The 14,583-nt window shown below is 40.5% G+C and overlaps 1 protein-coding gene and 1 long non-coding RNA gene across 3 annotated transcripts; both read left to right on the forward strand.

The window, feature by feature from the left end:
- Positions 1–8,622: 8,622 nt before the first annotated feature.
- Positions 8,623–10,582, forward strand: LOC145792060 (uncharacterized). The gene is made up of 6 exons (XM_082872542.1): positions 8,623–8,667; positions 8,769–9,170; positions 9,272–9,423; positions 9,561–9,692; positions 9,847–9,907; positions 10,460–10,582. Exons 2-6 carry the CDS (start codon positions 8,937–8,939, stop codon positions 10,580–10,582), a joined length of 702 nt encoding a protein of 233 aa, XP_082728668.1. The 5' UTR covers positions 8,623–8,667; positions 8,769–8,936.
- A 761-nt stretch (positions 10,583–11,343) lies between these two features.
- LOC114299950 (uncharacterized) lies at positions 11,344–14,034 on the forward strand. Of its 2 annotated transcripts, none has more exons than XR_014329029.1 (3): positions 11,344–11,876; positions 13,675–13,792; positions 13,904–14,034. It is a non-coding gene; the product is annotated as an uncharacterized LOC114299950 (long non-coding RNA). The 2 variants fall into 2 exon arrangements; XR_014329028.1 differs by having other exon boundaries at positions 13,901–14,018.
- Positions 14,035–14,583: the final 549 nt, after the last annotated feature.

The raw sequence follows: 14,583 nt of genomic DNA on the forward strand, positions 1-14,583 counted from the left end.
CAACCGAGGTATAGAAGCAGACCCCTCTCAGATCAAAGCAATCCAGGAGTTGGAGAGACCAAACTCAGTCAAAGAAGTGCAGCATCTCACTAGTATGGCAGCTGCGCTCAACCGGTTCATAAGCAGGTCATCAGACAGACTACGACCATTCTTCCAAGCTTTAAAGGCCAAGTTTGAGTGGGATGAAGAATGCGACCGAGCTCTGGAAAGCTTGAAGGAGTACATGTCTTCCCCACCACTACTTGTTACTCCAGTACCTGGTGAAGAACTCTTTTTGTACCTGGCAGTCTCTCAGCACGCAGTCAGCGCAGTGTTGGTTCGTGCAGAAGGAATACAACACTTGCCCATCTTTTATGTCAGCAAGACATTATTGGGAGCCGAAACAAGGTACTTGCCCCTGGAGAAACTAGCATTAGCATTAATGATGGCATCCAGAAAGTTGGCGCACTACTTTCACGCCCACACCATAGTCGTCCTCACAGCCTTTCCATTAAAAGCTCTGTTTGAAAGGGCGAACTTTAGTGGGCGAATTTTGAAGTGGGCAGTAGAGTTGGGACAATTCGACATCAAGTTCCAACCCAAGACCGCAATAAAAGCCCAATCTTTGGCAGACTTCGTCGCAGAGTTTACTCCTGGAAGTCATCATATCTGCCCAGTCGACCTAACTGACACAACCGAACTAGGGACGGAAGTTGACGCCGGAATAGTGCAACCCCTAGTGGAAGGTAGTCAATCAAGCACCAAGGAAGACCATACTAAGGACAACAAGGGAGAGACAAACAAAGGCTCACCAGCAGTTCAAACAGAAGACAAAGGACAGACAGCCAACATGGACCTTGAAGAAAACACCATTCTTGACCTCACGACATCATCTGATCCTTCCACTTGCTGGAAACTATTCGTTGGAGAGATGTGGAAGCTCTTTGTGGATGGAGCATCCAACCGACATGGTGCAGGGCTTGGCATAGTCCTCATCTCTCCAGACGGCCTGGTTATAGAGCAAGCAATCAACCTTGGCTTCCCAGCATCCAACAATGAAGCGGAGTATGAGGCGCTTCTCGCAGGACTCAAGTCAGCACACTTCATGGAAGCAACCGAACTAATGGTATACAGTGACTCTCTGCTGGTGGTAAACCAAATTTCTGGCGAATACGAAGCAAAGGACGACAGAATGGCCAAGTACCAAGAGTTAGTCAGAACAGAGATCAAGAAGTTTGATGTGGTAAGAATAGAACAAATTGGCAGGGAGGAAAACTGCCGAGCGGACGAACTGGCAGGCCTGGCCTCAATGGCAGATACATCAATCCCTCATCCATTACTCATCGACTTCTAACCAAGACCAAGCATAGAAGACCCCGAAGCAGAAGAAGTATGTTGCACAGAATTAGGCCCTTCTTGGATGGATCCCATCATCCTGTTCCTGAAAGACGGCATCCTACCAGAAGAGAAAAAAGAAGCCAACAAAATAAGGGCAAAGTCGCAGCGATTTTGGCTATCTCCATCCTCAGCATTATACAAGAAGTCATTCTCTGGGCCTTACCTCAAGTGCGTTCATCCCAGCAAAGTAGAAGCATTCTTGTTCGAAATACACGAAGGGGTGTGTGGAAGTCATCAAGGGGGAAGGTCGCTCGCTTACAGGGCTATTTCACAAGGATATTGGTGGCCATATATGCAAGCAGACTCAGAAAAATATGTGAAGAAGTGTGAGAAATGCCAAAAAATCGCGCACCAAATACATCAACCAACAAGAGAACTCCTACATTAACTAGCCCATGGCCTTTCGCAATGTGGGGCTTGGATATAGTAGGACCACTTCCAATAGCGCCCGGGGGCAGGAAGTTCTTTCTCGCAGCAATAGACTACTTCACAAAGTGGGTGGAAGCAGAAGCGTTGGCATCAATCAAAGAGAAAGATGTGAAGAAGTTTGTATGGCAAAATATCATCACTCGGTTTGGCATACCAAAAGCACTAATCTCAGACAATGGTACTCAGTTCGACGGCAGAATCTTCAGAAGCTTTTGTGAAGAGTACAAGATAGAGTTCTACAATTCCACACCGGCATATCCTCAAGCAAATGGGCAAGCTGAAGCATCAAATAAAGTCGTCTTGGATGGACTAAAGAAAAGGCTAGAGATAGCAAAAGGCAAGTGGGCAGATGAACTTCCACACGTCTTATGGGCTTACCGCACCACGCCCCGGCGATCAACTGGAGAAACACCATTCTCCTTAGCTTATGGAATGGAAGCGGTGATCCCACTAGAAGTTGGCCTCCCCACAATTCGAAGCGAAAATTTTGATCCAAACTTAAATGGAGAAGCCATAGCCTTAGAACTCGACCTTGCAGAAGAAAGAAGAGAAAGAGCACTAGTCCACATCGCCTCATACCAACGAGAGTTAATCTGAAAATACAGCAAAAAGGTTCATCCAAGACAATTCAAGATTGGGGATTGGGTACTACACAAAGTAATGGGAAACACCTTGATCCCAGGAGACGGCAAGTTAGGCCCAAATTGGGAAGGTCCTTATAAGGTGGTTGGGTTAGCAGGCAAAGGGGCATACCACCTAGAAGACAAGGATGGCAAGGCAATCCCTAGGCCATGGAATACAGCCAATCTCAAGTTATTTTACTTTTAGCTTTTCTTTTTCAAACACATGTAATTTTCTCTTCCTTCAATAAAATGAGAAATTCTTTTTAGCAGAAGTTGTTCCTTGTAGAAGTTAGCTTTAGTAAAGATTAAGTATATTGCAAGCATTCTATTCTAAGTTAGCGGGAAAAACTAACTTAGAGGTTGGCTGGATTAAACCAACACCCTTCCTAAGCCCAGGATAAGGATCCAGGCTGCAGGACATTTGGTCGGAATAACCAAATACTATAAGTTAGCTGGAAAAACTAACTTCGATGGTTGGCTGGAATAAACCAACTCTTGTTACTCTTCAGCCGAAGTAAGTACAAGGCTGAAGAGTGGTTGGCTGGAATAAACCAACTCTTGTTACTCTTCAGCCGAAGTAAGTGCAAGGCTGAAGAGTGGTTGGCTGGAATAAACCAACACCTGTTACTCTTCAGCATCAGTAAGTGCAAGGCTGAAGAGTGGTTGGCTGGAATAAACCAACACCTGTTACTCTTCAGCATCAGTAAGTGCAAGGCTGAAGAGTGGTTGGCTGGAATAAACCAACACCTGTTACTCTTCAGTCGAAGTAAGTGCAAGGCTGAAGAGTGGTTGGCTGGAATAAACCAACACCTGTTACTCTTCAGCATCAGTAAGTGCAAGACTGAAGAGTGGTTGGCTGGAATAAACCAACTCTTGTTACTCTTCAGCCGAAGTAAGTGCAAGGCTGAAAAGTGGTTGGCTGGAATAAACCAACTCTTGTTACTCTTCAGCCGAAGTAAGTGCAAGGCTGAAAAGTGGTTGGCTGGAATAAACCAACTCTTGTTACTCTTCAAGCCGAAGTAAGTGCATAGCTGAAGAGTGGTTGGCTGGAATAAACCAACTTTTATTACTCTTCAGCCGAAGTAAGTGCATGGCTGAAGAGTGGTTGGCTGGAATAAACCAACTCTTATTACTCTTCAGCCGAAGTAAGTGCAAGGCTGAAGAGTGGTTGGCTGGAATAAACCAACACTTGTTACCCTTCAGCCATAGTAAGGGTATGGCTGAAATTGGATTGACTGGATTAAGCACTTTGTACTCCTCAGCCGAAGTGATTATATCGGCTAAGGAGTGGTTGGCTGGTAAGCAAAGTTTAAAAAGCCAGAACCGAAATAGAAGTTGGTGTAATAAAAGGCATTACAAAGTACAGGCATACATATCAGAACCGGAATAAGAGTTGAAGCAAATTTTTCATTCATTAAAAAGTCAATACAGAAGGGCACAGCCCGGTTACAAAGACAAGGTAACAAAAAAAAGGAGAAAAAATCAGGAAAAAAGTTCTTCAATTTCGGCATCAAAAGCCGCGTCACCAGCAACTTGAAGACCGGTTGCAAGAGGAAGTTCACTCTCGGTTGCCAGAATGCTTTCGGTTGGAACCATGGTTTCATTTGGCTGTTCGATAGGTAGGTCATCCACCATGGGCTCCAACCGAAGTGACGGGTCTGCACTTACAACCGGAATGTCTTCGGGAGCAGAGGAGTCATCAGAGTCTAAGTCCTCCAGAAACTCTTGTTGCAAGGCGTTTGCATACTCCGCAAGGGACTTCGGTATAAAGTAAGCTGGAGGGTCGAAGACCTCGGTCTATTGATCATGACCGAGCTTCTCCACAGCCGCCCTCCAGCCGCACTTGAAGAACAGCTCCTTGGCGGCGTCGCATTGTTTGACATAGGCGTCTTCTGCCTCCTTATAACCTCGCTTGTACCCCTCCTTTTCGGCTGCCTCCACGCTCTTTTTTAGTTCGCTTATTTCGGTGTCTTTTCTCTTCTCAAGCTTCACCAACTCTCGCAGATATTTGTCCTTCATAGCAATGGCCGCTTTCTGCCTTTCTGCCTCCGCCGAACTAACCAGATCGGCAAGACGGCCGTTCTCCGCTTGTAGCTCGGCCATTCTCTTTTCAGCTTCTTCTAGCTCGGCCGCCTTTGCCTCAGCTTCCGCCATTGCTTGCCTTGTGGTTTTTCTCAGTTCTTGGACTTTCTTGTAAGTAATATTGTTCTTTTGTAAGGCCTGGCAAAACAAAGATTTCCTTTGAGCCGAAGTAAAAGTTGGAAAATTTAGGCAGAAAAAACAGACAGAGCTACTTACCAAGATCATGGACTTCGATGTGGACCGGATTGACTTCATTTCGGTGTTTAATTGCTTTAAGTGGTGCTCCATGTCCTTGGGGAGGCACACACTTTTGGCCAGGTTAAAGGCCAATTGGTGATCTTTTTCAGCCACGACCGAGTCAGTTGTTTTGATGTCTCGGTCGTTGAAAGTCAGCGGCGGAACCCACTTCGGAGATTCAGCTCGAGCAGTTTGCTCCGGTTGGGGGGAAGGTTGAGGACTTTGGGGGACGGATTCAACCTCATCGACAAGTTGCTGTTCGGTCGATGTAGATCGGGCGCGTTTGGAAGGGCGAGATGAAGAAGGCCGTTGAGAAGGGAGGGCCACAACGGCAAGCTGCGCCTCAGTAGTTGGTGGTACTTCGGCCCTGGTTGTTGCGGTCAGAAGGGCCCTAACTCTGCTTTTCTTTGCCATCTCTTCTTCAGCAGTTAATGGGACAAGTCGTATTTCGGGTAAGGTTGGGTCTGGTTCTGGTGCTTCCTCGAGAAGGAAATCGGTCACTCGAGCCTTCCGACGACCGCTATATCGGTAGGTCGGTTCGAAGTTTAGAAGTTTGGCCCAACTCCTTTCTCTACACCGTAGTGCGGTTCGCAAAATCGTAAGGTTGGGATAGCTGTATAGGGAACGGAGGTGGGCGAAATCTGCAAAAAGAGAAGTGTTAGTTCGGCTAATAGACTAAAAAAACCGAAATAACATACAAGGAAGAAGACCGAAGTTAAATTACCGGGCTCTCACTTTTTCCAATTTATAGGTCGGCCAGGAATTTGGGCTTGAAAATCCTCAAAGTTCCCAGAGACCCAGAAAAAATCATCGTCGTTAAGATCTTTGTCCGGTGTGTGTTTAACTATCTTCTCTCGGCGGCGGCGAATCCTAAGGTAATAGACCCACCCAGCATCTTTTGAGCCGATGGAGTATTGATGGAAAATTTCGGCCAGGCCGAGGTTCAGTCCGGTTTGGTGGTTCAGTGCGGCTATTCCCATTATGATGCGATATGTATTGGTGGACAGTTGGGTAGGGCATAACCTAGTCTGCCTAAGAAATTCGCAGATCAACGGTTGGACAGGAAACCGTAGTCCGGTTTCTATTATGGATTGAAGGGTAAAAGGGACGAAGCCTTCATTTTCCCAAGGAATAACATCTTTTTTGGCCAGCGTCAGATGGACGTCATCAGGAATTTAGCAATCTTTCCTAAATTCGGCCATGCCACCAGGGGTCTCAACTAGATACCTATACTTACCCATCTGATGAATAATTTACTTATAATTTATATCGGTGCAAAAATCGTGCTCAGTAGCTCGGTTGAGCGCACGCAGGAGTGCCTGGGTAACCTAAGTCTGCAAAGTAAAAAACAGAGGGGGTTAAAGCACTGATCAATGGACCGTGCTACAATTTAAAAGCAAGGTATAAGAGCCCTACTTCGGCCTCAAGAAACTGGTTCTATCTCGGTTCATCAAAAGGTTTGGTAGCTCGGTTTGAGCAGTTTGCTCGGTAGACCGGTTTAACGCCTAGGGGCAGCTTTCTGAGTTCGGTCTAAAAAAAACTAAGAAAGCTGGTTTAGCCCCAAGGCCTAAATAGGTTGCGGTGTGAATAAAGTTACTTCGGTTAAGCCTCTAGGGGCGGCTTTCTGAGTTCGGTTTAAGAACTAAGAAAGCCGGCTTGGCCCCGAAAGCTTAGTTCGGTTGAAAACCTAAGTTCCTAGTTTGATATATTCAAAACTCGGTGATCTTATTTCGGCTAAAGTGAGTCAAGCTCTGGAAACCCTTTGAAACTTTCAAGTTCTAGTCCGGTTATTGACTATAGTGATCTACCTATTTGGGGCAAACAGGATCCTAGTTCGGTTGCTACCTAGTTTTGGATCTAAGGCAAGTTTTTTACAAGAGTTCATGCATATATAAGCTCTGCTATTGTTTTTTCGTGAAAGTACAAAAGCGAAGCGTCAAAAATGAAAGAAAATGTTTGCAAAAAACATACAAAACAAGATATACAGATGCGAAAGCAAAATAAAGGAAGCAAAGTAAGTCTACTTACCAGGTGGAAGAAGTGGGATCTGATGATGGGAAAGTGGCAGCAAAATCAGTTCTCAAAAGTAAAGGAAGAACACGAACGGCAAGAACACAGAAAGAGGAGATGAAGAATGGAAGGTGAATGATCCAAGAAAAAGAAGGGTTGTTTTGTGAAAGAAGAGAGAGAAAAACGCGGCAAAAAGGGGAGGGACTGTTCAAAAAGTTCGAAGTATGAAGGCGGCGTGATGACAGCTCACGGCCTATCAGAGCCCGCCACGTGGCAAGGGAAAGGGAAGCGTTACAGTCGCGATTGAAGAGACGTTTTGACCGGATAAAGCAGAGTTCGGAGTAAAATTAGCTCGGCTGGATACATTGAAGGGTTTTTATCTCGGCTGGAAAGGCTTATAGAACTTCAGCTCGGTTGAAGGATCTGTAATCTCAATCATGCTATGCAGATGAAATTAAGGGGCAATTGAGAGGGTAATTTTTTGGGAAAGAATTGGGCCGAGCTGTGAGTTGGGCCCTGCGACCCAGAGTATGAAGGAATCGGTAAGAAGCCGTAATGTTATTTCGGCCCAGGAGAAGTAAAGTTATTCCGGCCCAGGAGGGGTGTGGTTACTCCGGTTCAAGAATGTGCAAAGCAACTCCGGTCCGGTGGCAGTTTGAAGTGAGTTCGGCCTTGCATTTAGTCTGGTCGTGACGTATTATGGTTAGGTCGGTCCAAACTTGCTACTTGGAAGATTGATCTAAACACACCATGGTTGAACAGGGGAAAGCTGAGATAAGGAGTTGGAGGAGAAATCCGAGCTAAGGATAGTTCGGCCTTCTCTGTAGCTCTACATAGCCAGTTTTTATTTCGGTTAAATGGTAGTTCGGCCATGGAGGAAACCATCCCACTTGGTTTAAGTAGTGGGGGAGGGTGTAAAAGGATAAGTATTATCCTCAGGAGTATGAATCCTAGGAGGACTCTGTATGGAGAAATAAAAGTCCTACTAGGATTATGCCACTCGAAACCTATAAAAGCTCACAAGCACCACCTTGGAGGAGGTAATTGAACACAATTCTTTCTGAGAGCATAAAACTTTGTCTATTTGTCAAGCTTACTGACTTAGGCATCGGAGAGGTTTCCGGCACACACCCGCCGGCTAGCTCACGTTTGTGTTTTCAGGTGATAAAGCGACGTCGTACGGAGGAGCGTGGACTTGGTCAACAGGATTATACGAGGAGAATTATTTCCTCCCCGTACAAGCGTCATATAGTCTCTTTTTCTGAATCCAGTTTAAAAAAAAAAATTGCAAAAAAAAACAGATAGTCACCACCACCGACAATTTGAAAGCATACAACGGCTATTAACGGAACACATCTCAAGCAAAGAACCTAAAAACCTAAAAAGAAACAAAACCATTTCAAACCAAAATCAAAGCAGTACAGTACCCATAACCTAACACCTTTCTCTCTCTCTCTCTCTCTCTCTCTCTCTCTCTCTCTATATATATATATATATATCTATATCTATATAATAAGGCACAAAGCTTTTTGAAAAATGAATCAAAATGTATGTGAGATACATTTTGATTCAATGGCTGAGATCAATTCCAAATATATATCAATGGTTGGGATGTGTTTGATTCCCGCCCAAACAGCCTCTGCTCTCTCTCCCACGCCTACCAAACACGCCTGCCTCTACCCAAACGTTATCCTCAACTCTCTCTCTCTCTCTCTCTCTCTCTCTCTACTGTGCTTCACAACCGATCTGAGATCAGATAGCATTGCTGAAGGACGGAAGGAGGTCGAGATCAGATAGCATTACAGTATAGCATGGCTGAGATGTGTTCGATCTAGGGCTTGATCTGATCGATCTTCGGAAGAAGGTTGAGATCTGGCGTTCCGATCAGACCACTGCAATGGTATCCACAGTATGATTTCACACCCATGTTTCAGACCACTTCTAATTAAAGGATAATTTGAGTTTTAATTTCGGAAACACTTTGCATCTGATTATTTATCGATTTTGCAGGGGATAGATTTGCATGGCTGTGTGACAACGAGTTTTCACGCCAGGCGTTGGCAGGGGTTAACCCAGTAAACATTGAACTCTTTGGTGATAATGCTTCAGCAGCTGTGCCGGTAGACAACTTGACAAATTTTCCCCCTGTTAATACTCCAGTGGCAACACCTGTTGGGCATGTATCCATGTCCCCCCCTTGGGGTTGGTGCTCCAGTAGCTGCAACAGCAAACAAATCGACAACATTTTCATCGGGATTGCCATCAAACGGTGCAAATTCTTTTGTCAAAGTTGCTGATGGAGGGCAGTGGCCCAACATGCTTCCTTATCAACCTTCTTTATTTCCTGCTACTGGTAGTCAGCCTACTGCTCAGCCATTCACTCCACCAGTTAGTGGATCTTCAAACAATCAGGTGTGCTTCATGGCTTATCTTCTTTCATCCAGTTATACAACTCCGCTATGGTTATTGTAGTAGTTTTAAGTTTTACCTAATACACTATGCTATTTTTGCAGCCATGGAATTTGTCTATTGCCTCAAATCCACAAGGTCCTTCGAGTATACCATCTGCACAAATATCGCAGGCTTTTTCAAAACCTGCCCCAGACGTCACTTCACAATCCTCTTCATGGAAGTTAAACCAAGTGGGAGAACAGAACTTCCAGAGGTGATGATGGAGTTACATATTTGCTCCATCCTCTTACTTTTTGTGTTCCTTTTGGTTTTGTTCATGGTTTTCCACATCTTACAATTTATTGTTCTTTTTTGATAAGTATCTTACAATGAATTATATTTTATATGCAGAATTTATTCGCTGCAACTTATCCATCTTCTGTACCAGTTTCGGGCTGGCAAACTGGTCCACCCCAGGGATATGGATTCAATATGCAATATAACAATACTGCAATGGTATCTAGCACACCCCAACATAATTATGTTGATTACGTGCTGCTGTCTCTTATTTTTAATTATGTTGATCTGGCGTTCAGTAGTTCTCGCCTTGCCGGCGTCGGCGCTGCCACATCGGATTGATGGAAAAAAAAAATTGGAAATTTCGACTTCTTTGGTTATTGATTTGTTGATTTTGCAGACATGTGGTTCTACCTCCTGAAGTCCCCAAACTTCTTCCCAAGAATCGCCTTCTCTCTGAAGTAAGTAACTAGGGTTTAAAGAAAATGGAGTGGAATAGAAATTTGATTTTGGTTTTATTTAAAAATGGAGTGGAATAGAAATTTCGCCTTCTCACTGTGTTGTCATTAGGTATATGAGATAAATAAATCAAATTACTTGATTTTGGTTTTATTTCACATTTGAAATTTTCTACTGAGATAAATTTCGCCTGTTCACATTCCAGTAGAAATTTTGTGGAATAGAATTGGCTGAGATGTGTTCGATCTAAATTTCGCCTGTTCACATTCCAGTAGATCAGTTTATGAGAAAATTTGATCAGTTTATGAGAAAATTTGATCAGTTTATCAGTTTAAAGAAAACAAAACACTTTTGATGGTATCATATATTTGATAATTTTTTATGGTATCATAATTTATATTTCACATTTCACTTTTGATGGTATCATAAATTTGATAATTTCACATTCCAGTATTTCACTTCCGAAACACTTTTGATAATTTTTAGAGCACTGTTTATGCAAATTTCAATATTAAACAATTTGATGGTATCATATATTTGATTTTGTGTATCAGAACGATCGGCGTGCGTTTGGGGTGCAGCAGAGCCGAGGATGGGTCCACTATGCTCTTCAGGAGGCCTCTGAACTATCAGCAGCAGCAGGAGAATGGTGGTTTTTCTTAGGGGTGTGGGAGTGAGTGTTTAGAGAGATGGGAAATTGGGTTTAAAGATTCATTACATCTCCTTTCCCTTTATCCATTAAAAAATAACACCTTTTTATACCCACCTTCAAATTCAAATACCCACCTTCAAATTCAAATACCCACCTTCAAATTCAAACCTTCGATTCCCTCTCCTTTCAGATCCGTAGCGTTCCACTCCAATCCCACCCCAAATTCCGAATTCTTGCCGAAGAAAACCCCTGTTTCGCCTCTCTCTCTCTCTCGCATTCGGTGTTTCTCTGCTTATGTTACTTTCTCGGAGTCGTGTGAACAGGTATGTTCTGTTTCTCTGCTTCTGTTTTGCGACCTTTTCTTGAATTTCTAAATTCTAGGGCTTATTTGGTTTCTGTTTTAGTCAGCCAACACTCACCCCCTCAAGAATTCAAGTTTCTTTTTCAGTATGTGTACTTTTCTGATAATTGTTCGAATTAGTGAGAGAAAGCTGAAAGGTAAATTGGGTTTTTTTAGGATAGCGAGTATGATTTTATTTTATTTTATTTTTTAGTTTGTAAAACTTTTCTTTTTTTTCTTTTTTTTTTAATTTGCTGCTTATTTATTGCTGTCAAACTAAATTCGTGAATTTGAGAGGCCCATTGAACTTTGTGGCTCATCGCATTCAACATTCCCTTCAAAATTTTGTGTCAGACCCCTTGAAGAATCAACATTAATACAGAACTCTCTCTCTCTCTCTCTCTCTCTCTCTCTCTCTCTCATACCCTCAATCTTTATTATTTTCATCTTCAGTAATATCATAGCTTCATTCAATTGAAATGTGTGAAGAGAATAGTCCAAGTACAAATTAGAACAAGAGACACTCTATGAATTGAAGTTTATGGGTTCTTCTGGGTCTGCAATTCAATATGAATACTAGGTTATACAACATTTTTGCTTCTGGGTACTGAATAGTGAAGACCGAATTTGCTTTGATGGGTGTTCTTCTAATGAATTTGGTTTTTTTTTTTTTTTTTAATATCAGCTGCTTATGACAAGGAAGGTTTCGACTAAATTTAGACGTTTTAGGCATTTTAATCGGATGTGTTTTGCTTATTTTTGAAGTAACTGGGTTTGATTTCTATTTGTTGCTCAAAATTGTCAAGTGGGAAATTTAGGGGAAATTTATGTTTTACTCGGATTCTCTTACCTTTTCGGGAAGAAAGCGGGGATGAAGAGCTTTCTGTTCTTCCTAGGCACACCAAAGTTATTGTAACAGGAAACAACAGAACAAGGTGTCGTCAAGAAGGCTGTTGGTCTTGGTGGTTGGCATTGGCTGGTAATTTTCTTTTTTACCTTTACACCACTTTATCCTCTATTCATTTGACTTTAATCATATCATTGCTATTTTAAATTCTTTTGCCAAGTCACATTATTGTTATCTTTCTAGCTTTTTCAATTTCTAAGGCCTGTGGTGCTCTCTTGCCAGGTGCGATTCCTGAGTTTGAGCTCCTATTTCCCTTCTATTGAATGTAAAGAAATAGAAGTGAAAATCATCCAAATTTAAAATTTTGTTTTCTTACTAAACATCTGTATTATCAAACATATATCTATATAATAAGGGAAGAGGGTTTTTGGTGTTCTGTTTGTGCATTCTTATCCCAATTTTTATTTATTTATTTTTTTATGTAGCTTATGGGTTTGGATTTAATTTTTTAAAAAATTTTGGGTCTGAAATGTATCATGATTGGCAATGAGCTTTTACTTTGTTCACTTATTCTTTATTTTTATTTTTATTTTTCCACAAATTTAATATCCCAATACAACATCAAGGAACCGGCAAGGAACCATTAAGAGCACTACAATTTATGTAGCTGAAGTGTTATTTGGGGTTAGACCCAAATGTTTCTCTGCTAAATGGAACCAGTAAGAGCACTACAATTTATATATAGAAAAATTAATGTGGTTTAAATTCATTATGGTTGTAGTCTTCACATTACCTAGAATCAATTTGCATATTGATTTTGTATGCATGTTTTTCTGATTTTTATGCGTACATGGAATTACTGTCGTATTTAATTTAGTTTTGGGATCTTTCCAATTATATAACTCTCCATAAGAAAATGATGTTTTATTTTAGATATTTAAATTTATTATTAGCAACACATTTAATTATCTATTTCTTGGCGAATTTTAATTGAAAGAACAAGAATTTTGTTTACGAAAGATAGAGGGTAACTCTTCTAGATTAATGTTAAAGACTTGCACTTTGGAATTTACAATTCATTTGCAATGACATCGCAATGGAGTTGAGTTACATGATTGAATTTGTAATAAATCAAAAGTTAATATGTAATTTGTCATATCATTACATATAAAATTAGAAGAGATTGTTTTTTATTGGTGTGAATTCTTTTTCCAATTATTATTATTTTGTTTGTTTGTTTGTTTGTTTGTTTTGTTTTTTTTTTTTTTTTTAGGACGTATACATTGACCACTTCCCATCATTTCTCCCCTTATTTTATTAAGGGTAGCTCTAATTTAATGGATAAATAAAAAATATTGGAAATAGCATATTAGTTGCTTTTTAAGAACAATAATTAAGAAATTGAGGTGATTCACCTACAAAGTGGCTTATCAAATAATGTCAGCTACTTCATACGTTAAAAAATACTAAGAAAAATAATATATAGATCAAGAATTCAAACACAAAACAAATGTTAATAAAGTAATGTATGTTTTAAATTCACTTCACATGTGAATTCGACTGTAACCGAGTTAAACCACACACTATTTAATTTAAATTTTTTTTTTTTTTGATATACTATTTAAGACTATATTTGTTTGGGTATACTACATAATTTCTCTTAAGTATTTTTATGAAAAATCATCTAACCTTTGTAGGTCGATTGATTGATCCTGAACATTTTTGGCTATTTGATCACAACTTTGAGACACTTTTCATAAAACATTTTTATGATCGTTAACATTTTTGCAACACATAGACTGTAATATAAGAATTTTATTAGATAGTGCCTTCAGGCACGGGCAATCTCTGTTATTTTTTAAAAAGGTGTTATTTTTAAAATGAAAGTGGTATTTGATGAATCTTTTTTCTCTTTGTTTCACTTTTTCAGGTTGGTGATGATATACGGACGATGATCCAAGTTAGGTTTTTTTTCCAATCAATTTGTTTCGTATGAATAAAAATTTCAGCATCGACAACCACCCTCCCTTCGAACTCGCACTCGCAAGGTTCGATTTCTGCCTCTCCCCTTTCGTAGATCAGTTTATTACTTCTTTTAATTAATTTCAATAAACTTCTTGATTTCTAATTTCGTAGATCAGTTTATTGCATTCCAGTAGATCAGTTTATGGCTATGTCTGGTTTGTCTATATGGTTGCAACACCACCACCGCTGCTCATCATCACCACTGCTGCTGTTGATGCAAAACCCACTTCATGCTCAAACAAAATGTGTTCAAGGAAAGCTTCAAGTAAAATTCTTCAATACTTTGAAATAGACCACAGCTCTATTCATACTTTTTTTATTTTTTTATTTCTCAATCAATAAGTAACTAATTATAAATACGAAAAATATTTATATTATCAAACAAATCACTAACTCATACTTTTGTACAGTATTATTACTATTTTTTTAAATAAGTTTTAAACATCCAATACAGACTCAACACAATGTATGCTACAACACTATGGATTGGGAATCAGATCACAGTGAACATTTTGAGTTGTGTATTGTATGTGTTTGTTTGAACCTACATGGAAGGAAGCACATGCGAATTTGGGACAGTGACTGCATACCCTTTCTCTTTCTTTTGATTTTTTAAGTATCTACTGTATTGTTCTACATGCTAATTTTGTAATTAAGTTCTGATGTCAAACTTAAACATTTCAATTGACTTAAACCCACTTCATATTGTATTGTTTTGCATGCTACATCCTTTCAATTTTCTCCCACAAAAGCACCCTGTCACAATTATATATATATATATATATATATTTTAATCTTAATATATATATTCCTT

This window comes from Camellia sinensis, chromosome 5, assembly GCF_055761805.1.
Source record: "Camellia sinensis isolate YWXY chromosome 5, ASM5576180v1, whole genome shotgun sequence".
NCBI lineage: Eukaryota > Viridiplantae > Streptophyta > Magnoliopsida > Ericales > Theaceae > Camellia > Camellia sinensis.